The sequence below is a fragment of the Branchiostoma lanceolatum genome, chromosome 17 (assembly GCF_035083965.1).
Source record: "Branchiostoma lanceolatum isolate klBraLanc5 chromosome 17, klBraLanc5.hap2, whole genome shotgun sequence".
In the NCBI taxonomy this organism is placed as follows: Eukaryota; Metazoa; Chordata; class Leptocardii; order Amphioxiformes; family Branchiostomatidae; genus Branchiostoma; species Branchiostoma lanceolatum.
In genome coordinates this window covers 11,454,129-11,479,672 of record NC_089738.1, presented here as the reverse complement: position 1 = coordinate 11,479,672, position 25,544 = coordinate 11,454,129, and the positions used below count along the sequence as shown (strand labels likewise).

The window sequence follows — 25,544 nt, the reverse complement described above, 5'->3', positions numbered from 1 at the left end:
GCAATGTGGGTGCTTTGGGAGAAAATGTCCTTGGGCTCTCGCTGCCTGTCATAAGTTACGACGTGGACAGTGTGTTGTTGTCCGGTGTTCTGTGTGGTTCCTTTGTTTACCACTCTAACGCTGAGCACTTTTCGCAGTTCTCTTGCATGGCTGTACACCCCATTACGGTAACAAAATGCCAGTAGGTAAACCCACCCAGATTGTGTCCAAACGCCAGGTAAAGTCCCCGGGATTTCAGCCTCTCCCCTCTATTGAATCAGCCGTCACTTCAGAACACCATCTTTCACAGTCAAGTGGTGCTACATAGAAAGCTATTGTTAAGGTTAGCCCCTGCTAATTTGTCACACGGTGCACATGAAAGCTTGTTCAGGGGCATTACCACTGCTGTAATCCAAGAGCATGCTTTGTCTGTCCGCTCCATACACAACAAACTCCTCCACACAGAAACTTCTCTAGTTTTCCAACTGATCAATACACTGAATCCCTGTACCAGAATAAGTCATAACTTGCAACAAAGAACATTGGGTGATGTATTTCTGTGCGGTAATAATAAAGGCACGCCTTGTCAGGTAAGGTATAGATGATGGATTGTAAACTTGTTGGTGCAGTGAAGAGTAACTGCTAGAGAAACTGATGAATGGTAGAGTCGGCATACTTGAGTTACTGTTACACTGGAGGGCCCTCATGATTCAGAAAGCAACAGGCTGACAAACTACCTGAAACAACACAAGCAAGACGTTTGTAGTCTTCCTACAGGTGGTAGAAGTTTTCACAAGAGTTTTGGAATAGCTGAAAGCACTTTTATAAAAAGATTATCCTTGACTTTTGGAATTAGATCTATAATAACTGAATGGACTACCCTAAAGATTCGTGAATAGATAAAGAATTAGTATACCATAAGCTTTCAATCGGTCATTATGTTTATTTCTTTAACAAACATTGCTACAAAGACGGGAAATTTTAGTCCTTGACGTTACAATTTCTAATGCTTTCAAAATGAAAACTCTTTAACTTTAAGTCTTGGTTTGTCTTTACTGTTCAAACACTATGAAGGTTGTCCTCATTGGCTACAGGCCTTATGGTGCCTCTGTAGACCTGTTCTGGAACATCAGGCCCTTCTACAGTGCCTAGAATATGGTGTTTGGATAGAACTGTGGCTTCTCTAGCCTTCCGCTCTTTTAAGAACTGATAAGTACTGACCACACAAAGTATCAACAAGATGTTTCACGTTTACTAATAAAGATTCTCTAGCCTCTAGCACACTGAAGTAGCTGTTTGGCACCCGATTCCCTATCAGTTACAGAGTTAGGCAGCAGGGAGAAGGTTAAAGTTCTGACCACACAACACAAAGCAGCATCAAGGTGTTACACGTCACTTCACTCTTTTGATAAGTTTTGAGTACTGGCCACACAAAGCATATCAAGGCGTTACATGTTACTTATGCAGATTCTCTAGCATCAAGGTGTTACACATTACTAACGACAAGTCCGTTGCGTTTCGCAGATACCTGCCGGAAGTGATGGGCGACGGTCTGGCCAACCAGATCAACAACCCGGACGTGGAGGTGGACGTGAGCCGGCCGGATGCGCTGGTCCGCCAGCAGGTCACGCAGCTCAAACTCATCACCAGTAAACTCAAGAACGCCTACAACGGGCTGGACGTGGACTGGATAGACAGCTGTAAGTACTCGTCCTATTGGCTGACGTGTAGGGAGAGCAGGGCTGTCTCCAGGACCTGTCAGGACAGAAATTTGCTTGTTGGATGGACAAAATCCTGAACTTCATGACATGATAGATCTATGGATGAAAATGTATTTTCATAAACTTAAAATGACAAAAATTAACAACATGGGCTCCCAAACAATGTCAGGGACACAAAAATATTCTGAGCAGGGCTGTCTGCAGCTTTTAATTTTTTTCTGTCCCATTCATTGTTTGGGAGCCAATGTGTTGAATTTTCCTTGTTAAATTTGTCATTTTAAGCTTATGAAGATATATTGCATGTCATAAAGTTGAGACGGACAAGGTAAAACATTTTTGCGTCCCAACAAGCAAATTTCCGTCCTGGGCGGGATGGAGGAACGGGTCCTGGAGACAGCCCCGATTCTTAGTGAGAGACAATGATTTGTTGGTAGAAGAAAACGCTAGCAGCACAAAGCTGAATTGGATTTGTTAACGAGTAATAGCTAAGCCATGTTTGGAAATATCTAAAACACTGATGGTTAGACCAGGATTGGAACCCCGGACCATGTGGTTCAGAAGCAGCAGTCCAGGTGTGAGTCTTCACACGTTGTTGATGTAAATGAAAATCTCCTCAATCCAAGGGATTGCGACTGGAAATATTCAAGGCAACACTGCTTTAGTCAGTTGTTTCTTAATCTTTTTAAAGAAAAAAAGTAGAAGTCGCTGAATATCAAAAAGAGATAAAATGGTAAGCTCTGAAAAAAAGACTAAAAATACAGACAAGAGCTTTCTAAACGATAAAAAATTTATTGTAGTGCTTCGGTAAAATTCAATATTCCTGATACTGTATTAGATTGCAAACTTCCTTCTGTTTCTGCAAATAAGATCAAGTTGATGCAAGTGTCAAGGATACATAGGTAATTAAATCCTACACATAAACATAGGAAGGAACTGAGCATTTACACAATAAGCACTGGTTGTTTTTACAGGTAATTGCAAGAATGCATACTTATAAGCTATCAAAACATTCAATGTTTAATCTCAAGTAGCCAAGGCCAATTGCAGGCTTCAGAAGGTAAACAGTTGCGGCAGAACTAACAGGAAAGGATCTTTCGGATTAACGCAAAGAAACTGACCAAAATTAAAGTCAACTTTGCGTGTAACAACTGAGAATATTTCTATCTTTGTGTAGCGCTAAAGATAGCCATCTTGGGACTGCTTCGAATGCTGGGCATGTGCTAAGCTACTTTTGTATTAGAGCACAGGTTGTTATCTTTCAGATAGATATGCCAGCTAATCGGGCAGTGACCCACATCTGCCTTATTCATCAACAAAAAGTTGATCCCAGTTACACTCTACTTACATATTGTAATCCTAAGTTTTGGACTTAGATTGTGGCCTATTTGTATATGGGGTGGGATGACACAGACCTCTAGGTGGTTTACCAAAGCCATGTGTTTATATGTCCTTAATGATGGGTCATCTACCCTTAATACAGGTGTTGGTAAAGCAAAAACGTATTTCCTGTTGCTTTAGATTGAAATTTTAACCATGCCCTCTTCTTCTCTTCATTTGTGGATGGGCAGGGAAGATGCAGACCTCTAGGTGCTTTACCAGAGCTACATGTTTACGTGACCTTAATGATGGGTCATCCGTAGTTAAAGCAAAGAAGTAGTTCCTGTTGTTTTAGATTGAAACTTAACCGTGCTCTATTCTTCTCCTCTCCCCCCAGCCGATTGGACGAGCAGCGGATCTGGTAGCGGCAGCGGAGACGGCGACACGGACATCTGGTTCAGCACGACACCGCCGAGCACGGACAAAATCAACAGCAGAGCGTCGCAGTCGGACGCCGCGACAGTACGGCCCGCCGCCGCCCTTCTCCTCCTCCCCCTGGCGGCCTTGCTGTTGTGTCTGCGGTCCTTATGATCGTCCTCATGATGCGCCCAACTGTACAGACTGAATAATATTGAAGAGATGCAACTGGCAGACCGTTGTCTTTGGAAGGACGTACTAGAAGAGACCCTGATGTGATATATATAAGAATAATTAAGACAGCCCTAGAAGAATGAGACAAGAATATGATGTTTAAAAAAAATCTGTAGGATTGTACACAAGGCAAGGGTGAGAGGTTCCACTTGAAAAAAGTGTGACTCTTTCAAGATGAAAATTAAGGACAGAATACGAACGTTCAACTGGAACCTCTCACCCTTGTAAGTCTTCTCAGTAGACACCTTTAAGACGTACACATGTGGGAGAGAAATGTTTAAGTCCGCAAACAGCAGCTAGGTCGGGAATGATCTTGTATGTTGAGCTCTGACACGTAGAGTCCTTGGTGTGTTCACAAGACATGCAGAAGTTACGTGTGTCTCTGTGTTCTGTCGCTGGTGTATCGGTGTCCCTTGCTTTGTGCACGTACATTGTACACTTCTCCGTAACCTGCCTTCATGTCACCTGTGATTATAGTGTAAGGGACCTCTCCACTCTGTGTACGATACCTCAACACTATGCCTTCACTGTAGAATATGCACTGCCATGCCAACTGCAATGGTGAAGACGTAATACGCTTCTAAATGACACTGCGAGAATGGCCCGATTGGCTGTGAATTAGCTCGTGCAGCTTTGGTGTGGCACGGGTTTATCACAATGGACCAATAAGGTGCATGCGCTGATCATGTGACACGTCGATGTCGCGACATACCTTTATGCCGCTGCTGTAAAAAAGAAACGAAAGTATCAGTAACGTGTGCCCTGCAATTTTGTACAGTGAACTCATGCAAAACAAGTTGTCGACATACGGACCAATCCTATGTGTAAAGTAGCTCCTATTTCTCGATAGTCAACAGAACAGTTGTAAAAGAGGGTTGTCCAATTTTGAGCTCTGGCTTATGTCGCTTCTTGAAAAAAATGATACTGTTTTCTCTTTTTCGTTTGGGAACACTGTGTAAATTAGCTCAGGGTGGTTTGAATACCTGTTTTTGAGTGTCGTAAATAAAAATTCTGTGCTTGCTACACAGAAGTACATTTAGATTGAGCATCACAACGAAGGGAAGCTTGTTCCCTATACAACTCTGTGGCCGGCTGAGCCACCCATATCTTGTCTATAGAAATAAACATGTAAATATATTTAGTTGTCAATTATCATGTGGCACCGATAAGTTATCTTGAAACTTAGACAATTTTACAGGATTTTGAAAAGAGTCCAGCATATCTGTTAACATATCTTCACATAAAGTTGTAAACCACCTCATATACCACTCTTTCAGGCAGCCAGTAATGTATAGTTTTGGAGACTACAGTAAGTAACTTTAATTTCAATCTTGATATTATTATTATTATTATTCAGAGTCCTGAATACCATAATGCTGTGAGATGTGTAGACTTCAATCCTTCAATGGGAAACTGATTGGTGAAGATGGCTTGATGGATAAAGACTTAAGTATTATAGCTTACATGCTGGTCAGATGGACAATTTTTCCTCAAAAAGCTCTCTATTTTTGTCCCCTTTCAAAGAAATTATAACAAATCCTTTGCAATCTTATGTTTCATACATTCAACATGAAAAAATATGCATATCTTTTGGTGTGACTGTTTTTTTATTATAGCTTATTCCTGTGATCACTTGAGCAAAATTTGAACAAAGACAACGATTTACTCAAGTGAAAACAGTTTTAAGCAAATGAAATTGTTTTAAAGATGCGATTGCAAAGAGATTTTTTAAAAAGAGAAGTCCTGGATTGTGATTGGCTGGCCCAGTTACATCTTGTGTAACATTTCACTGAAGATGATTTTAACTACTTGTTGAAGCAATAAGTTATACAAAAGTTTTGTTTTTTTAGAGAATCATTGACATGCATTTTAAGCATTTTAAACGTGAAAAACATAAGACCTATTTATAATCTTGCGTCAGGAGTTATGAAAAACAAAAGAAATTCTTAAAACATCTTGTTGCTAGAAGATGTGAAAATATTCTGTTTCCTTTTAAGTTTTGATTCTGGACAAAGTAGATAATCAGTGAAATGTACGCAGAAGTTTTGACTCAGTGAAGTAAAGTGTATTACGGGATGGAAACAGAAATCTTTTTAGAAAATATTTGGAAATAAATTATCCCTTTGACCTGTATGTATGATTGTGATTAGTGTAGAATAGAGATGTGTCCTAGCAATGTGTGAAAATAAGGATTGTACATAAAAAAAGAAGTGAGCAAGTCTACAAACAGTTAATTCCCACTTCTGTTTGTGCTACTGTTCAAACAGTGGTGCAAACAGAGTTCACAAGGCCCAATCATCGTTTTGTACGATATGTGATGTTTATCATACTGTGCTACTAGCAGTTGAGTTGACTTTTGTCCTGTTGACATTTTCCTAGGTTGGCAAGATCGTATTTAGCGATCTTCTAGCTTGTATGATTGGACCACAATACTGCATGATGATGATGATGTTCAGTGTTAAAGTCAGACTCAAGGGCTTACTATACCCCTGTATTTGATGTGTCCTAAGTCTCTATCCCTCCAACTTTTGTAAATATTTCCGAGTTTGTATGTAGGCACCATGTACCGAAGTTGTGAATTCATCTCAATAATATACTCAGTGCAAGACTCGTTTTTTCGACTCTTCTTGTTATGTTTATTAATAACAACACAACATCTAGCCCAGTGTATTTTTCATGTTAAATTTTTTTCTACATATATTTTGCAGCTCAGTTTAGTTGGTCTAGCAAGATGTGTATGATAATGTCATTCTACCATACTATAAGAGGAAAAAAAATAAAACCTTTGTATCCACATGGTACTGAAAGAAAGAGTGTTGTCTCTTTACTGTGTTTTGTTTGTACATGTATAATTTGTTGGCCAACATCAATAAGCATACATGTAGCAGTAATTACCTTGAATCTGATTCGACAAACGAATTTAGAGAAACAAAACATCCAACTGAACCATTATGTGAGTTACATAATCAAAGGAAAGATACATAAATGTAAATAAAGCTTGATGTTTCATGGATATACAGAAACCATAAACCAGAGCAAGCTACTAGGGGGCCCAACCCTACAACACTTCTTCAAAAGCCATCTCCTACCCAAAAATCTGAGGTCCTGTGGCAGGACCAAGGTCACATGCCTGGGGGTCGAAAATCAACCTTGACCTTCATCTTGCTAACACCACACATTCCAAATATCACAATCAATTTCCTCAGAAGTTTTTAGTTATGATACAAAATTTGAATGCAAAGTTGATTCATGTCTCAATCGATGCAACATTTGGATGTATCAGAGCCTGGAAGTTGGGAAAATCTAAGAAAAAAAATGAAAAAGTTCAACAGTGCTATGAAAGTTCACACAAATACACAAAACCTACATCATATACACGTATATCTACTTGAGACTTGACTTTTCGACATGCTGAAATTAAGAATTGACGTTCAAAATTTTGAAGGACTAGCTAAAAGCACAAATTTGTTCTAATATCCTGCTATGCAGGCTTGGAGATAACAATGGGACTACTGCACTGATTCCACTAGATGACTGGCACTTCTGAATCACAAAACTGATAATAGTGGGTGGTGTGATGACTAACAATGATTAGATATCAGAGAAGGCATGTGAACACTGAACTATCGTCCTCAAATCTGGCCTGGAGTATTGTTATCTGAGCGATGACATACCACAAACATTTGACCTACAGAAAGAAAAGACCAGTAAGAACGGTTCAGAAGATAGTGATGGCTGTTGACTGGTCCTCCTTGGGAGATTGGCTGAAACCGTTTGTGACAGGGTATTTCTGTTGTGGTGGTACCCATAGGATGAGTGGAGTAAAAGCCCAGCTGTAGCTGTGAATTTCTGCCCATATTAGTCATTATTCGGTTCCCGTCTAGATAAAAAGAATAGACAACAGTTATGTTCCAAGCATTTATCCTGGTTATGACAGAAACTAGATCCTGTTGACTTGGCGGTGGTTTTAAGTTCGCGTTTGAAACAACAGTAGTGCTAACAGTCAAAGGTGGGCAACAAACATAAAAGTTGATGATAAAACCACTGGGAACATTTCTGCATTTACAGTATTCAACCTCCTTGATGTATTAAATGTTAACTTCCTGTAAGTAGTTTGCAGATGTGTAGTGCCACCTTGTGATTCTAAGTTGTACTACAGGTTTAAAAAGAAATAGTTTATACATGTTTTGCCTTACCAATTACCAAAACATTAAACCATACGCAGTTCAATGATTCAAAGCATTGACAAAGACATATCGTGGAGAATTTGACATAACGGCTAGATATCATTAAACCTTACCGTTTTAAATACTGCAGCAAAAACATGTTCCTAAAATTGGCCCTCACAGAAACTGAAGTATGAGATGGTAACCTTTGACATATGAACACCGGTTAGAGACTACTCGAGTGGAACATGGCTTCGTCCAGCGCTGTGGAGAGATTACAAGCTTTGGAGTCCATCGAGAAAGAAATAGCAGCAGTTCTGCAAAACGCAGGTACGGACTTATGCCTTTGGAATCCACAAAGTATAGATTTAAAGCGCAGCTGCTAATAATCTGCCGAAAGGCGGGCTCAGCAGTATTGAAGAAGAAAGCTTCATGTTGAGGCCTAAACGCTGAAAATTATACGAGGGAATCTTAAGAATTTTAGACTGGGGAGGGGGGCGTTTGGATCCTTTGTTGTGGGTAAACTTTAGCATTTGGTACATAATTTTCGCTACCTTCTTGCATTTCTGAGAAGGTTTTGGGTAATATAATGCTGCATTTCAGTTGTAACCAGACCGTGTGTTATAGATTAACCTAAAATGTGACGAGAAAAGCAGTTAGACTGAAGAGTAGGAGCGCCGCATAAATTTTGAATGTACCTGACTACGTACCTCTTACCTTTAAAAAAAAGTATGTATTATCATGTGCACTAGGCCTGGCAGTCCAAGAGCTGTGTAAGGACAAGCCCAATGAGAGGCAGCTGGACAGACACACCGGTCAGTTCCTCAAGTCTCTACAGGACGTGGAGTCAGGACTGTCTCAGGAGATCAACTATCTCACACAGGTGGAGAAGCTTTCTTTGTTTATTTATTATTTCATCAAAACATCATCATCATCAAAACAGATTACCTTTTTATCAGCATTTGTTAGTTAGTTATTAGTATTTTTTTTTTTTTGCATACAGAATTAATCTTGATCTTGTCATTGTCTAGTGTATAGTAACCCCACTTTTGGTTCCTAAGGTTCATAATCCTACATTTGAAACTCTGCATAGTGATTGCTATTTTGGACCTCAGTTTGCAGTTGGAATGATTTCTTGAGATTGGCTGCAGTTGGGACAGGGTGCTGGAGACAGTAGCAAACAAAACAATGTGGAAAACAATGACGGCTCACCTCAGTGGAAGAACTGAAAAGAGGTGAAGACGATGATGATGATAAATGATTTACTGTAAATGAAGAAATGTTTGCAGTGGTTTTATGTTCACGGTTTTTGCGGTAAGCTCTTTGCAGCAAACGTAAAACCACAGCGGAAATTTTTACCCTCCTACCCCATCGTCTACCATTGTCTCAAACGTGAGCTTAAAACCACCGCAAACTTAAATGCATTTACAGTATTTGCCAGTAAATACAAACTCTGTTTTCACAGGTTGCTACCGGCCAGCCACATGAAGGATCCAGCTACTCTGCCCAGAAGGAGACACAGATGGCCCTGCACAGGGTGGAACACGCCAAGAAACGCCTGGCAGACCTCAACTCTGTCTGCACACAGGGATCCTCACAAGGGCCGCAGCAGTGAGGGAAAACTGGGGGGAAAGTGAAAGTGATCGCAAACCAGTTTAGATCTGGAGAGAGTGAAACCGGTTGAGCTCACTCAGTCACTGAAGAGCTAATCTTCCACTGGTCATGACAGAGAAGACAGATGATATGTACAGTACATACATGTGCGCACAGTACGGTACATTATACAGGGAATTCCCTCTAGCTCTTTTTTTTACAATACATGTACAGTGAGCAGTGGACCACAGCTTACAATGTGCCATCAAAAGATGCAAGTCTTGTGAACGAAAACAGACTGGAATTTCTTGACGTTCTGGTCTGAGAGAAGCAGTGTTGCCATTGCTAAACTGTTGGACAATGTACAGTACTCAAAGATGTGATGATTTTATTTGATCTATTATGTCTATGATATGACCTCAGCACATGCACATTTGTAAGGTTATAAATACTTGTAGGTTTGTGCCTTATTAATCATTGGTTAGTGAAATTTGGAAACACCTTACCTAATGTTGAATTTGATATAACTAGATAGATAGAGACTGGTGCCACAAATGTAGTTCAATGTAGAGGCAAACATGGACCAAAAGTAGTAATAACATGTGAAAGATTTGTTTTACTACATGTATTTTTGTTATATTATTGTTGTTATATTTGACTCCCTATGCCATAAGAGTTTATATATTGTTTTTGCTGACAAAACATTAAATGTTGAATCACTAACATTCTGGGCTCCTCATATTTGTTGTGTTAGTGATTGAATAGAGAGTTAAGGCGATAGCATTATGTCATTACCATGGTCAACTGAAGTCTGAAGAAGACTACAGTGGGACAGTTAAAAATATAATGTACTAACTTTTGACTTGGAGCAAAGTTTGACTAGTATGATAACTACCAACACAGATGAACATTAATGCTAATATGATCGCCTGTGTTAAACTTGCTCATTAACATAATCTAGCCTTTTTGGTGTCCAGACCACAAGTAAAAGGTGCACACTAGTGGGAGTAGGCATGTCTGGAGAGAAAAGCGGTTTGACATCTAGGGCTTTCCAAAAAGTCCTAGTTCTTTGAGACACTTAGTTCTGCCTATGACCTCCTTTGTTCTCGTAAGGAAGCTGGTGATTTTCAAACCATCCGAGGCTCTCCATGTCACATCAAAAGTTGTATTAAGTCAAGGATTAGAGAAGTCATAGTTAAGTTATTTATGGGTTAGATGAATTTGATGAACAAACGGAAGCGTGTGAATTTACACTCTTAATATCTCTTTTCATGACGTCCAAGATGTGCTAGTAGTCTCCACTTTTCATGTCACCTTCTAAGGAAGCTAGTGAGAGTACATCATGGTCACATGCCATGTGTCATCGTGTCAGTATTGTACCCTGCAGAGGGGAGCTGACATTTCAATGGGACAACATCGCAATAACACGTTATGACTGATTTGAAGTTGCCCTCTGAAAGTTCTGTTTGTGGTCTGATCAATAGATCTAGAGATAACCTCCATGTCACTACCAAATAAACACTGAACTATACTCTGGTGAACTATTATCATTGCACCAGTACATCATAAAGCACAATATATCATACATGGGATACATGTTGTCAAGAAGACGACCTCTGTATTAGCTAATTCTTTTGGCATTAACATCTATATGGACAAATTATGATAAGTGGATAACATGGCACCGTTTTGTACTCCACAGCGTCCACACACACCGCAGCATTTTGAAAGGAACATTGGAGCGATTGATAGAAAAACAGACAAAAACACGTGTATTTGTTCGACATCTTTTTGCTTCACAAAATAGACTTAGCATTAGGATGAGGTAGCCCTTCAAAAGGTGACGATTTATAGGAAATGTACCCTTCATTGGTGAAATGCGAAGGAAACATATGATTTATGACCTAATATCCAATCATTCTGTTTGTGACGTGTCTGAAATATTGTCATTGTTGGTTTTAAATGGGTGCATTATCGAAATGAAAGTCAAACAAGCCCCAAAGATTCAAACCCTTTTGCGAGCCTTCCGCGATTTCTCCATTCCCGAAAAGACGGAAATTTGGCAATTTGACGGTCGTTTTAAGACTTTTCACGCGCCGGCCGGGAGCGGTACTGCAGATTAGGCTCTGATAGGCCGGTATGAGGTGCCGACTTGTAAAAATGTGAAAATATACAAGACATTAGGCTTAGAACCAGTGAACACTTCCCCAAACATAAATTTAGAATGACTTTTAAGATTTTCAAAAAGACTAGTTGACACAAAAAGGATCTATTTGTAGGCGCCGCGCGAGGAGCTCATGTAACACCATGGCCGCCCGTTGAAGCGCCGCCTACATTCTTGTGCACATCACTGTTTTGTACGTGATAAGTAGATTATGGATATCTGTGCGCATCATGCGCATTTTCTTGACATCGTTGGTCCTTTCCTCAACCGTTCATCGGCTTATATCGATAAACATAAAGACACCAGGCCACAAAATAGTAAAACATGTACAAGGACATACAGAGTCTGTGTATATAAACTGGGTTAATACGGTACAGACTGGTTTACTGAAAACACCTGATGATGTGTGTCCAACAAGTTCATGTTGACCACAACCAACAATTTGTAACAGAGGAAAAATACCTATAACCTGAAAGACACGTTCAATCTACACTTCTAGACAGTTCGGGAGGAAAACAACAATCTGCACCACTGTGCGCGAAATTGATTATAGAGCATTTTTTTCAAGGCTTCACAGGTAAACAGTTCAGGAAAAGGCCAAAGTTTTTACAAGAAAAGTGGATGATGTCCACATATATCCGTAATCTACCATTGCGTACAAAACGTGATGTACAAAACGTGTACATGAACATAGATGGCGCTTTAACGGGCGACCATGGTGTTACACGGGCTCCTCGTGCGGCGCCTACAAATCGATCCTTTCTTGGTCTTAAAAAGTCTTAAAGGTTGTTCTAAATGTATTTGTAGCTTTCTGAACACGTTTGGGAAAGTGTTCATAGGCTTTAAGCCTGATGTCTTGTATATATTCAAGATTTTACACGTCGAGACTGCATCCCCTATCCGAGCCTAATCTGCAGTACCGCTGCCAGTCGGAGCGTCAAAAAGTGTTTGAACGACCGTCAAATTGCAAAATGTCAGTCTTTTCGGGAATGGGGAAACCGCCAAAGGCTCGCCAAGGGGTTTGAAGTTTCCATGCTTATTTGACTTTGATTTCGATGATGAGACCATCCAAAATCAAGAATGACAATATGCCTGATTTTAATATGTACTGACAGAAAGTAGGTATTAAAGAGAATATCACTACATGTATTAGGCTTTTACAAAGCTAGTGCTGTAGAATTGCTATACTTTATTCCTACAAATACATGTATACGCATGTTCGTTTCGGTCACTCATCTTCATTATGACGTCACAGTGTCGTTGAAAGATTACTTTGAGATTTGCAGCTGGAGACGACACGTCTTCAGCATTTCTCGAGAATTTTGCCGCACAATTTTGCGTTCAACGCGGTTAATGTTGAAGTTTCCCCCGTAGAATTTGTGGACAAACACTGGGGGACAACGAAAGTGTAGGTGAGTACAGTGCACGTTTTGTTTTTGAACTTTGATGACCGTATTTTTCTTTAGTATACGAACGAGGCCGGGGTACAACTGTTTAGATGTCAGGGGGTTTGATATCTGACGAGATATGAGATAGCGAATGTTTGCTTATCACTGAAGATCAGAGTGACACTTTTGACACGTCGCCTCGGTAGGTTAACGTCTTGAGAAAGGGTAAGTTTTGTATTATAGGATTTTTCAAACGGTGTGTGGTGTGTGAGTGTGTGTGCATGTGTGTGTGTGTGTTTGTGTGTGTGTGTGTGTGTGTGCCACCGTGTGTGATAGAGTGCCTGTGTACATATGTTCGTTTGTTTGTGTGCCTGAATTCAAAAGGGTGTGTGTGCTTTTTTAAAGCAATCAACGGATGTTCTGCATTATTGAACAAGGCCTTAGACTTGGTTGGAACCAAGAATTGTTCATGAATCGTTTGCTTTGTAGCGTAAAATGTATGTTTAGAAAATTTGAAGGGCATCCTGACAATGTGACACTGACCTTGAATTATGACATCACAGTGATAAAGTAGCTACATCGGAGCGAATAGAAAATTCAATTTTAGCCATATTTTCACGGCACGATTTCGAACTTAGAAAATTGTAAGATTCAAAATACATCGTAGTATATAACTAGTCTTTTGCTAGTCTTTAACTTAGTACTCTTTACAAATAGTTTTATGTGTCAAATAGAACATCATACTGTACTGGTACGTTACGTTGCGATGCGGTTTCAACTCACAAGTTTCTCAGTGACGTCATAAAAACTTACAAACATTCTTCGAGAAGCGCAGGCAGAGACAAGACGCCGACAGCTCTTCTCGACGATTTCACGGCAAACTTTTGCTGATAATCCTATTTTCGTTTACATTTTACCTGTAGAATTTGTTGACGAGTCCGAAAGTACAACGCAGCTGAAGGTGAGTAAAGTGTACCGTCTGTCTGTCCGTCAAGATTAGTGACCGTAGGATGTTTAGGTACTATGAGTGGGGATGAAAATGTTCAGCCACTTGGGGAGGGTAGGGGTTGATGTCAAACTAACTTAGATGTAATGAGATTAACAGTAAACAATCATTATAAGAAGGAGTCTGATAAACAAGTAAGAAGAGAACCGTTTCCAGCGAAGACATCAGCAGCTACGAGTACAAGACGTCAAGACTTCAATTCTCCTCTGCACTTTGACTTTACCTTTATCTACAGCATATTAGAAAACTAGACATAATTTTGATGTCTTCATTGCCCGTAAAAGCGGCACAAGTTTACTTGAAACCAACAGGTAAACCTGAGAATTCAGCAGGTGAAGGTGAACTAAGGACAAAGGTAAGAATAGTTTTAGCCTTGTTTTGTGACGGTTTCCAGTATGATGTGATTGGTGTTGATAGCATTACTGTAATATAGATATACCACTGTAATATGATTTTACCATTGATATACATGTACTTATTGTGATATCTATCTTTAGTAATTGACTGAGAAACGATGTAAATGAGACTGAACTTTTTAACGTCGTAGGCGGACTCTAGTTCAACTGGATCTTCACTATCAAGTGTTTGAAATTTAACTAGTACTACTAGTTAGTTACATCTCTGGCGCGCCCCCCTCCCCAAACGCCTAAAAGATGTTCTAGAACCCAAAATTCTTAAACCTGTCGTCAGTGACGTCACGTCACAGCACTATAAGAGTTGTAAACACATCGCCGCGAGCCACCGACTAGAGCAGACGTCTACGTTGACTCTCCCTCTCAACGCCGCGATTTTCTGAGAGAACAATAAAGATTAGACTTTTTCTAACCGTTCTTTATTCACAGCACAGTCGAGACCGCAGGGCTGAAGGTGAGACTATACTTTGTTGTTGTTTGACTAACGGTTGTATCTTGTCATGAAATTAGCGTTGCTGATGTTGTTGCGCGTTGTTGCCACAATATTGCTAAGACGCGACACCCACTATCCACCAACACTGATGTAACGTTAGACTAGCAAGCAGTTGCATAAAATCGCATACGTTCATGATCGGCGTATACGCACCAATTTAAGAAAAAAACGTTACGACATCTCTCCAGACTAAAGCGGTGCATTTACGAGTTATGAATTCACGTGATGATCTAGCCTGGAATCCAGACCTATAATAGCTCCCGAGTCTCTCTCCGCAAATTTTGCGGAGAGAGACTCGGGAGCTACGATAGGTCTGGATTCCAGGCTAGTGATGATCACGTGCGGCGCGCCCAGAGATCGTCACGTGATTTACGCGTGTATTACTACAGGTAGGTACACATAACGGTATGTTACCCTATAGATATATAGAGGTAGTAAGAATTAGATTTGCAGGTAATTATGAATGTTTAGAGCTAAGACAGGCTGCAGTGCCGCTTTCTGCCGGCAGGTTGCGCCACTTGTGCACACTTTACTACATTGAAGCAGGGACGTTCTATTGAACAGAATATTCTTGTCAATAGAACCTCCTTGCAAGGAAGCGCCACTGTTGAAGGACGTTCTTGTTGCGCCATCTATGGGCAGCGACCTTACACACAAACTGAACGATGAATAAAGACAGAATCTCATGAATAAACCTCTCTGGATGTTGTCAAAGTACTTGCTATAAATCTTTCGTGATGGCGACCTATATATATTGGAAGAAGACCATATCTTAGTTCCTACATTACGTGTAGTGCTCTGGGGCAAAAGTACCATACCTTCTAATCATCACGTAATGAAATGTCTCTGTACTGAAAGCCTATATGATTATTACTGTAGTTTGAACTGTTTTCTCAATGACTATAGAATAATGTCGAGTTTAGATCGCATTGAATGGTTGCTAAGCTTGACAGGCCAAACCATTTGGTCGACTCAAGAGCGCTAGATGCCTACGAGTCAAAGAGTCAAGAAATGATACTATAACACCATTTTAACTTTTTAGTGTCTATATAATGTTTACACACTGACGTCATCAGCTAAAATGACAATCTTTCGTATAGAAACTTTTCATGAAGATGTTTTGTGAAGTTGCTGCACTTCTTGTATGAGTACAAAAACGACGATCCTTACGGAAAAGTATGTTGTAAACCTTTTTTATTGAAAACAAATCATAACGTTACAATCTTAAATAAGCACCACCACGACAAACACATCAATGAATCTATGGTTCCAAACCTATACAAAGTGACCGGTAACAGTGACCATGTCAGCATAGGAATAAAAGTATGCCTTCGCACACGCAATTGTCGTTTCCGTTATGTGTAGTCCATGTGAACCGCTAGCCCTGGGTTCTAGTCTGCAGGGCAATTGTCTTTTCCTCCGTTTGACTTGATATTTTATCTACCATTTTCAGATACTGATGAATATTCTCAATTATGCTGCTTTTCTACCTTTCTCCAGATATGTAACCCAATAGTTAGTTCACCAAAGTCACCATACTCGCTAAACTCCGGTTTAGACCCAAATAAATGGAAAACGAAACCTAGCAACACAGGTTTTACACAGTTTGGAATCTTTGGGAACACACATGTACAAAGCATTGTACTGAAATACTCGAAGTTCCACTTCTTCACGCATTCCCATCTTCCAAGACGCATATAAGATATCAATGCGTATACACTACGCACAATGTACGATTGCCACTTCAGAAAAGAAAAGAAAATCAAAGTAAGAGATCGAAGATCACATACCTCCGTGAAATATTTGAAGTTTTTGTAAATTTCTTGTTTTGTTCATGTGAATGTCTCACTGATTCTGTATATTTATTTTCCCACTGGCTCCCATAAGGCAACAGATAAGAACACAGGAGGAAATCAAAGATAGGAAATGAGATAAACTTTGATAACTTATCCTGGGACCTTTCTGGAATCTTTGACATAACTTCCTGCATACGTGTGGAAACACACGCTGACAAACAGAAACACCAGAAACAATACCTTCCATTTCACCGAGGTAATAATAACTTGACAAGATATATAACTACAATGTCTTATTGGCTACCGTATTCTAAACATCTCACATAACACAATCATCTAAATTTATAGGAATCTTGTACAAGTCCTGATGCCCAAAAAGAGCCAACGGGAAAGCAAGTGACAAAACGTTGACAATATCTGATCACATCAGATCAGCCACATCCATGGGCATCTCTTGGATCTGGGTGTTGTAGAACTGCTCGATGTCTTTCAGCACACGCTCCTCACCGTCTGTCACAAAGTTGAGGACCACTCGTTTGCGTCCAACAATACGGGCAGAGAGTCCAACCCTGGGGTGGGAGGGGGGCGTGCAGGGGAAGGGAAACGAAACAGGCTGGTTTAAGTGCTGGATTAGCATCTCAATATATGCTAGTCAAAAACTGATACAAGAAGTTCATAATCATATGACGTTCGAATTCAGGTACCTAGTTTTCAGCACTAATTCTTACAACCGAAAAATGATGGAAACAGCATTATTTTCACTGCCTCCTTAAACTATACTGTACTCAGAAGTCAGAACTGTCGTTGCCTTTTACGTTGCCAGTACCAGGTCTGTATCCTAGAATCTGTTGGGGTGTACTGGCACTAACTATCTTGTAGTAGTAGTGAGTAGTAGTAGTAGTAGTGAGTAGTAGTAGTAGTAGTAGTAGTAGTAGTAGTAGTAGTAGTAGTAGTAGTAGTAATGTCTTTTATTGAGAACACAACGTCATATCACTACAGTCGCAGCCTAATGACGCCCATATCTGAAGAATCACATGGATGCATATATGATAGCTACATGCATGTATAATTAAGGGTTAATGACCCGCCCCAAGGTGTATATGGTGTCATAACGCCTGGCCATGTGCTATAACCACCGGATAAAACCACCGAGTGAGCGAAGCGAACGAGGTGGTTTTATGAGGTGGTTATAGCACATGACCAGGCGTTATGACACCATATACACCGAGGAAGAGGCGGGTCATTAACGTTATTATCATATAGCTTATCCAAACTGACGCAAATAAGAGTAGACAATTTCTGTTTGACGCATAGATCCCTTATACTATCTTAAGAATTCATTTCAGAATTCACATTTGTCCTTTTTAACAGAAGATGATGAAGAATATGTACAACTGTTGTCTGATTTATTTATTTCAACCACACAGGATAGTAGGGTCGGTTTCAGGTCAGTCAGAAAATGTTATCATTGAAGAATCTCCCTGCAACATGACCTCAGGTAACCTGAATAGAACACAGGTTCTTTGGCCAGCAGGAAATGGAACGCGCGGAACCTTAAATAGAACGTGGTTTCTTTGGCCAACAGCAAATGGAACACGCGGAACATTTTTGGGAAGTTTAAATTTGTTTTCCCTTTTTCATGTATTCTAAGGAAATTTTTAGGAATTCTAAGACGATAAAGATTTTTTAAACAAGGTTAAGAAAAAGATTCATCAAATAGATACCCCCTCTACAAAATGCAACGGTTATAAAGATTTTTTAAACAAGGTTAAGAAAAAAGATGAATCAAAAAGATACCCCCTCTACAAAATGGAACGAAAATGGAACGGTTGTGTTCTGACATGACGTCAATAAGTGGTGTGTTATGGCGTGATAACAGACCACTTATTGTGGGCAATGGAGGCTTCTGATTGGTCGACGCCATCTACCTATGTGATAATGTAGGTTCATTCTGTGCCAGGCTTACTTACCTGGTGATGTAATGTTCTCGGTTTGACGGCAAGTCGTAGTTTATGACTAATGCAGGTGAAACACCCGATTTCCATATTTCTTGTGCCTGTGGGGTGCAAAAGGAATGGGGTGAATAGGCATGCTTTTGCATAGGTCAATCGTTTGTGGGTTCAGGGGAAAAGTGAAGATTGTCCGAGGAGAAATATTAAGATATTTCAACTTGATCCAATACAAGGGCAGCTCATTAAAGTCATCCGTCCTCGTCAGCCATTATCAGGTGTTTGGCCCACTTCCTTCTGACAAACACGAATGTGTGACGTCAGGGATGGGTCAAAGTTGACTGGAAGTCTGTATCTGCCCCCGTTTCGGTTCAGATGGGGTCAATGGGCTCTGATATGAATGGTCCCTTCGCTTCTAAACCCATAATAAAGTCATCCGGTCCATGTCCTAGCTAAATTCTGTATTGTCTTTGTTAGCAGGACTATCCCTGTATAATACTAGTAGCCAACGGCTAGCTGGGCAGCCCAAGTCTGGATGCATGTCATTCACAGCCAAAACAATAAATAATTTATTTTTTACTACTTACCATCTGCTCAGTAGTGATCAGTACCCGACTGGATCCCGAGCGGAACTCGCGCCTGATCAGGTCCCGCTCCTCCTGTTCCATGTCCTCGTGAGTAGCGGAGACGGTGAAGTCCCTTTTACCCATCCTGTCCGTCAGCCAGTCGACCTTCCCCGGCGTGTTACAGATGATCACAGCTTGGGTGATGGTGAGGGTCTCGTACAAGTCACACAGGGTGCCCATCTTGTACTCCTAAATCACAACATAACAGCATTGTTAAAGAAGTATGTCCCTAAAATGGCAAGGACTTTCTTGATCGAATGGCCGAATGGGTAGGCTGGTGGATACGAGATTGAGAGGTCACGGGTTTGGTTCCTGGCATCCTGGCTAGACGTTGTGCCCTTGCCCTTGGGGAAAAAACTTAATTGGCACGACTTTGAATTTCTTCACTCCACCCAGGTGAAAAATTGGTACCTGACTTTGGGAGGTAAAAGGCGGCGGAAGGAGAGGGTTGGGCTCCACCTTGCAATACCGTGTCCCAGACACAGTAGATACATGTAACAACCCTCCGACCGCACGGTCTCAAAAAGACTTGGGTACATGGTACACTGCATAACTGGTCAGCACTTTGTGACACTCACCTCACGTTCCACCATGACGCAAAACTGCTTGGCGCCCTCCAGGGTCAGGTCCTCATCCTTGACCATGACGTTGACGGGATCGCGCATGAGCCTCCCAGTGAAATTTAGCACGTCCAAGGGCATGGTGGCGGACATCACAATAACCTGAAACAGGCCAGTTCAGAACTCAGAAAACACTTTATCATCTCCCTTGTTTACATATTTTCCAAGCAGGTGTAGGAGGACAAAAATCGTAATTTTCTTCCAGTTCCCCGTTTTCGTGATATAGTCTGTTCAACAAGGAGCAACACATATGAAACATCTAGCTGATCTTACCTGAATTGTATTTGGCAGACGGCTGAAGATGTCGTAAATGCTGTCCTTGAAACCACGAGAAAACATCTCATCAACCTCGCACAGCACAATCGTCTTCAGTTCTGAGGTGTCTGGAGGAATAACAGGATTTCTTGGATTTACTTCAGCAGTCCAAATCTTGTCCATGGCTTACCTTCCCCAAGCTAAGCTAACGTTGTCTTTCGCCGCCAAATTTAAGCTCCTTTTACATGAACAGCGGCTCGTATAAAGGAAAGAGTTCTAGATAACAGTTAGATGGAAAGCAGCCATACCGTAAAGACAGGAGATCCGGAAGAGAAGTTGTGAAAAATACTCCTGCAAGAGAATCTATTCTAGCCTGGGTGCCATTCGATTACTACCCGGTCCCCTACCCACACTTAATACCGATAGTATTGGCTTCGCCTTGGCTTCGCTAGTACCGATAGTATACACCACATACATCGTTGCATTGATAGGGTAGCGAGTGTTGGAGTCCCGGTATAATCGGATGGCACCAGGCTGCATTTGTTCCCTGTTTTTTTTCGTTAGCAAATTTTCTTTTACTAATATTTTTTTTTCTAATTACTTTTACTTATACAAAGAATAGGTTTGCTGTCGTACTCAGATTACAAGCGCCTAATAGACTTCTACTAGCAATTACTAGGCGTTACTTACTGAGAGGTATCCGGTTGATTATGTCACACACATGGCCGGGCGTGCCCAGCACGATGTCGACGCCATTCTCCAGTATTCGCATATCTTTGGTAACATCCTCAAAACAGGCATGGCTGGAGACACTCATGTAATCACCAATGTGGATGACTGCTCTTTGCATCTTGTGGAGGAGGGAAAATTATTAGCAACTTCTAACTTAACCATTTGTAACCTACATTGCTATACTCATATAGGGTTTATTTCATAGATAATTTGTGGCTTACTTCTATATGCATCGCTGTAAAATGATTTGTATTTGAGAAACAGAATCGGAGTGCTAATTATAGTTCCACGGCCTCTTACCTTTGCCAAATTATATCAACCTTTATGGCATGTTAATGTACAAATATCCAAAGTTTCCAACAAAACCGCTCGCTGCAATTCCAAAAAAGCCGCTAGGGGGCCCAAACACTTATTCCCTGCCCCAAGAGCTACCTACCTCTCAAAATCACGACCAGCCCTTTCAAAACACGAGATCTCAAAGCCGAAAGTTCCACTGCAGTACCGTAGGAAACCGCTAGGATGCCCACCCAACCTTTGTCTCCCCAACAACTACTCACCTACCAAGGATCATGATCCACCCACAGCATCCCTAGTTATGCTGTTTACACTCCACCACACAAAACCGAAAACATAACCTTCTGGCGAAGGCAGTTACCTGGTGTGCCGTTTCCCGAGACTTTGCCAGGACCAGGGTTTGACAGTTCCTAGTATCGGCGCCTCCCGTCTTTGTGGCCAGTTGTTGCAGGAGGACAATGGCGAACGTAGTCATCGCCTCCTGATCAGACTGAACCCGTGCAATCAGGTCACGCCCTGTACCTGAACAACACAGATGTTTTACTACTAACAACTCTACACCAACAGTTAGTAACTTCATGTACGGATCGGAGGACGCTTTGTTTTCGGTCTGTGTGTTCGTTTGGGTTGGTTTGCGTCCGTAGTTATTTGAATACACTATCAGTGGCAGAAAGTCAGTGACGGTTGGAAGATGGCCGCAATGGTCAAACTTGGCGGAGTGACAGGAAAGGGAGTTCGGTGAACGGTGGTAGAACTAGTCGTTATTCAGATATGCATCACTGTCCAGGTCATGGGGTCAATGGAAGAGGCTACTAATTATTATTATTATTTCTTTATTTCAGGCTCTCACTGGCCCATATGACATAGGGACAAACATGAAAAACAAAGATTATATACAACATTTTGAGACAAACTAACAATATTATGGCTATGTGTAATTAACGGAGGGGATGTTGTTATTGATCTATCTCTTTGTGCTTACATTGTTGCATATTTTCTATATACACATGTACTAGTTTATCCATTGCTTCTGATGTGAAAGCCATGGCTGCCCAACCAGACGATGGCTAATACAAGCAAAGGGGCTAGAACTGCCGACAAGGCAATACGGGATGTATAATCAAACGTAGAAAACTGAGGCCATTTGGACAAGTACCTGTACAGTGTACTAAGTACTTTCGGAACAGTTTGTCATACCTTCACAACAAGGCACAATGGCTTGCTGGTCAAGGCGAGAGGGCTTCTCAATTCCATAGGCTTTGATCCCTCGTAGTAGGTTCTCATGTAGCCTCATGTCATTGAAATTGTCAACTTTTGGATTCCGAGTGTTCTGCAAAAGAAACATTTCAAGTGAATATAACTCTGATATTATATATCCTGACATTATCAGGGAGTGCATTCTTCACCCATTCCAACACAACGAACTTCTCAGTTTCTGTGCACCCCTGCATCGTACAGTGTTAAGATTTCCACACACACACACACACACACACACACACACACACACACACACACACACACACACACACACACACACACACACACACACACACACACACACACACACACACACACACACACAGGCCACGTGAAATGGGTGTAACAAGATTAATACAACTAGAATTGTACCATTCCCCCCAACATGGCAAAAATACAAGTCAACTTGAATGTGAATAAACAACTAAGGAAGGCCAATACTAAATGTGACCTAAATTTCTTGGACATTCTGAGATTTGTCATGTTCCTACCTCTAAAAGTCCACCAATGTCCATCCCTGCTGCCCCCTCATCCATGCTTCTGATGTTTCACCACAGGACAGACGGTCAGACACGAAAAATGTTCTGTCTAATAAAAAAAAAGAAGTTTGATGACTCATTTTGTGAGGTTGATTGTGGGTTATAATTAGAAGCAAGCAAGCAAGAATAATCAGGTACTTGAGCCCTTTGTTATGCATATGTACACGGCAGCCAGAGGCTTCATTTGAAACAAATGTTTTTTTAGGACAGAAGATACAAGAACTCTATGAATACGGTTTATGGGAATATGTCGGTATCTTTGAGACATATTAAACGACCTTCCCCTACGTTATACATATTTTAATGCTTCATGAAATGTATGAAGAAGGTTTCCCGTATATCTTTACAGATGGTCAAGACATCGTACATCTTAGATCTGTTCTAACGCGTTCCATTCTTGACACTTCATTCATATACATGTACTGCACGTTTTATTGAGCGCCCTCTCGTTGTTCCTGATATTTTGACATGGTTCTATGCTCTTTTTCAAACAAAACTTACCTCTGTTAACTGTACATGTGAGCGCCGCACTCCGTATGTTGTTTAACCGGTATTACCACACTTTTGCATAATACATGTACATACCTTTTCCGAATCTGGTGATTGGTCAAACTGTACAACCCACGGCCCTAAAGCCCTATTTCACTGGACCGGCGGCACGTTGCCGGTCTTAAGCTTGCTGCGTCCTAAATTTGATTTCGTGTTAACCGTAACTTTATAACGGGAATATCATACAAAACGCGTAAGTATGGCCAAATAGACAACAAAGCGTAAAACGATTATTTTCTATCGATTAAAGTCGTTGTGCGCGCTGTCAAATCGCCAGTTCGCCGCGAGGTCGCCAACGTGCCGCGGGTCTGGTGAGATAGGGGGTTTAGGGCTGGCATAACACACCATCTTCATTAATATAATCATAAGAGAACGAATGTCACTTCTAGCCTTTGCATATCTAACTCCTATATAGTATGAACACACCACATACATTGTCTTCGTCTTCGGGGGAGAATATCGATCCTTCATATATTCTGTTGCGCTGTATTCTACGTTGGGTCCGATAGTACTAGTATCTGCAAGCGATTAGTACCTTTGCTGGCATGCTAAAAGATACGACTCATCACTACCAAAGCTCTGTTTAGCTGTAACTGTCACTTTGGTCGCATGAGCTGTCCAGTCATATAAGTTCTGTTGCTTGTGTTACGCCTACGTCGGTTTTCTGACATTCCACGAGACAAATGAGGAGACACGCCTTCTATCGAGTTTGATAGGAAAGTCAACTTTCAAAAGTTTTCGCTCAATGTAGCTGATGTAATATCATTGTGATATTTCGAAGGGTTGGCTCATACAAAATGGGGAAAGAACACAGACTGCAAGTTGACGTTGTTATGTGTTACATCATCTAATATCCAATTTCATGTATATAACCAAGCCTGTTCAAAATGGACGTTAATGTCACTTTGCTTTGTAACAAAAAATATACAAAATCTGAAGAAGAAAAATCATGACATTGGCCTTACCAACTGTGTCCAAAGAAACTTGCCTGATCACGTGTTTTCTTAATACTGATCACGTGCTCTCCGTCTGCTGGAACACGTGCCCTCTCCTTCACGTAAGAGCCGTTCTAGAACCCCCAAACTATATGTCAGTGACGTCACGTCACAGTGCAACAAGAGTTGTAAACACATCGCCGCTAGCCACCGACTAGAGAAGACGTCTACGCTGACTCTCTCTGTCAACGCCGCGATTTTCTGAGAATTTGAATAAAGATTAGACTTTTTCTAACCGTTCTTTATTTACAGCACAATCGAGACCGCAGGGCTTAAGGTGAGAACCTCATTTGTCGTTGTTTTACCGTTATCTATGAGAAATACACATAACGTTTAATATAGTACATACAGATATTTGCACTGCGAGCACCGGGCCCCACTGAAAATATGTTGCTGCGGCGCGCTGCCGGGACGTTTAACTATTTATCGCACGTTTCGTTTTCCACGCGTAAGCACGAAAGTAGTAAGTAAATCCGTGGATGTTTTTGGTCAAAGTCACGAATTCGTAAACGAATTATGAAGTACCTTCTAAATACTTGATACGTAAAATAGCGAGCGCAGCGATCGTTCAGTACATATACACGTAGAAAATATCAGCGAACATCGGCCAACTCAAGGTAGGTACAACCTGCGCGGGTTACGAAAGCCCGTGTAAGTTATGATTGATTAAAAACTAGGATATCAGGGATTTAATTAGTGGGTTAACTTTTGGTTTCAGGTGTAAGACTTGAGCTGCAGTGCCGTCTTGTTACGGCAGGTGGCGCCGCATGGCGACACTTTGCAGCGAGAGTCGTTGCTGTAGAACAACGGCCGGGCATTCCAGAGACAAACGCCGCAAGCAAACGAACAAAATAAAAACACCGATGTTCAATGTCTCCGTCTGATCACTGCGTGGTTTAATAAAGGGATGCTATCTCATTAATTTACTAGCAAGAGAAGATTTAGTTCTTCTTCTAGCGAAATAATGAGGTAGAGGGGAACTATCCACTGTATCTCATCCAGTGAAATGATGAAGTAGAAGTACGCTAGTTCATTAGTTCA

At 41.0% G+C, this 25,544-nt stretch overlaps 4 protein-coding genes across 4 annotated transcripts in view; 2 read left to right on the top strand and 2 right to left on the bottom strand.

Annotated features, from left to right (window-relative positions):
• The window catches only part of LOC136423029 (glypican-6-like), a 36,878-nt gene extending 33,017 nt beyond the window's left edge, over positions 1-3,861 (top strand). The window contains exons 7-8 of the mRNA XM_066411021.1: positions 1,504-1,679; positions 3,415-3,861. Coding sequence (XP_066267118.1) covers positions 1,504-1,679; positions 3,415-3,608 — 370 coding nt within the window. The 3' untranslated portion in view covers positions 3,609-3,861. The remainder of the gene's footprint in view (positions 1-1,503; positions 1,680-3,414) is intronic.
• A 4,170-nt stretch (positions 3,862-8,031) lies between these two features.
• On the top strand, positions 8,032-9,594 carry LOC136423030 (mediator of RNA polymerase II transcription subunit 11-like). The gene is made up of 3 exons (XM_066411022.1): positions 8,032-8,164; positions 8,587-8,717; positions 9,300-9,594. The coding sequence occupies exons 1-3, from the start codon at positions 8,083-8,085 to the stop codon at positions 9,447-9,449; spliced, it is 363 nt and encodes a 120-aa protein (XP_066267119.1). The 5' UTR covers positions 8,032-8,082; the 3' UTR covers positions 9,450-9,594.
• A 6,474-nt stretch (positions 9,595-16,068) lies between these two features.
• Positions 16,069-21,034, bottom strand: LOC136422340 (uncharacterized). The gene is made up of 6 exons (XM_066410036.1): positions 20,828-21,034; positions 20,156-20,265; positions 19,841-19,984; positions 19,224-19,451; positions 18,658-18,743; positions 16,069-17,256 (listed from the first exon to the last, which is right to left on the bottom strand). The coding sequence occupies exons 1-6, from the start codon at positions 20,985-20,987 to the stop codon at positions 17,109-17,111; spliced, it is 876 nt and encodes a 291-aa protein (XP_066266133.1). The 5' UTR covers positions 20,988-21,034; the 3' UTR covers positions 16,069-17,108.
• A 424-nt stretch (positions 21,035-21,458) lies between these two features.
• Positions 21,459-23,504, bottom strand: LOC136423416 (eukaryotic initiation factor 4A-like). The gene is made up of 4 exons (XM_066411557.1): positions 23,461-23,504; positions 22,912-23,008; positions 22,361-22,493; positions 21,459-21,679 (listed from the first exon to the last, which is right to left on the bottom strand). The coding sequence occupies exons 2-4, from the start codon at positions 22,954-22,956 to the stop codon at positions 21,459-21,461; spliced, it is 399 nt and encodes a 132-aa protein (XP_066267654.1). The 5' UTR covers positions 22,957-23,008; positions 23,461-23,504.
• Positions 23,505-25,544: the final 2,040 nt, after the last annotated feature.

Coding starts and splice junctions, on each gene's coding strand:
- LOC136423030 (XM_066411022.1), top strand. CDS start 8,083: ATGGCTTCGTCCAGCGCTGTGGAGAGATTACAAGCTTTGGAGTCCATC. Junction 8,165..8,586: donor AGCAGTTCTGCAAAACGCAG/GTACGGACTTAT, acceptor CATGTGCACTAG/GCCTGGCAGTCCAAGAGCTG. Junction 8,718..9,299: donor AGATCAACTATCTCACACAG/GTGGAGAAGCTT, acceptor CTGTTTTCACAG/GTTGCTACCGGCCAGCCACA.
- LOC136422340 (XM_066410036.1), bottom strand. CDS start 20,987: ATGCAAAGAGCAGTCATCCACATTGGTGATTACATGAGTGTCTCCAGC. Junction 19,985..20,155: donor GTCTGCCAAATACAATTCAG/GTAAGATCAGCT, acceptor GGCCTGTTTCAG/GTTATTGTGATGTCCGCCAC. Junction 18,744..19,223: donor TGATCACTACTGAGCAGATG/GTAAGTAGTAAA, acceptor TGCACCCCACAG/GCACAAGAAATATGGAAATC.
- LOC136423416 (XM_066411557.1), bottom strand. CDS start 22,956: ATGGATGAGGGGGCAGCAGGGATGGACATTGGTGGACTTTTAGAG. Junction 22,494..22,911: donor ACATTGGTGGACTTTTAGAG/GTAGGAACATGA, acceptor TTTCTTTTGCAG/AACACTCGGAATCCAAAAGT. Junction 21,680..22,360: donor CATTGTGCCTTGTTGTGAAG/GTATGACAAACT, acceptor GTTCAGGTACAG/GGCGTGACCTGATTGCACGG.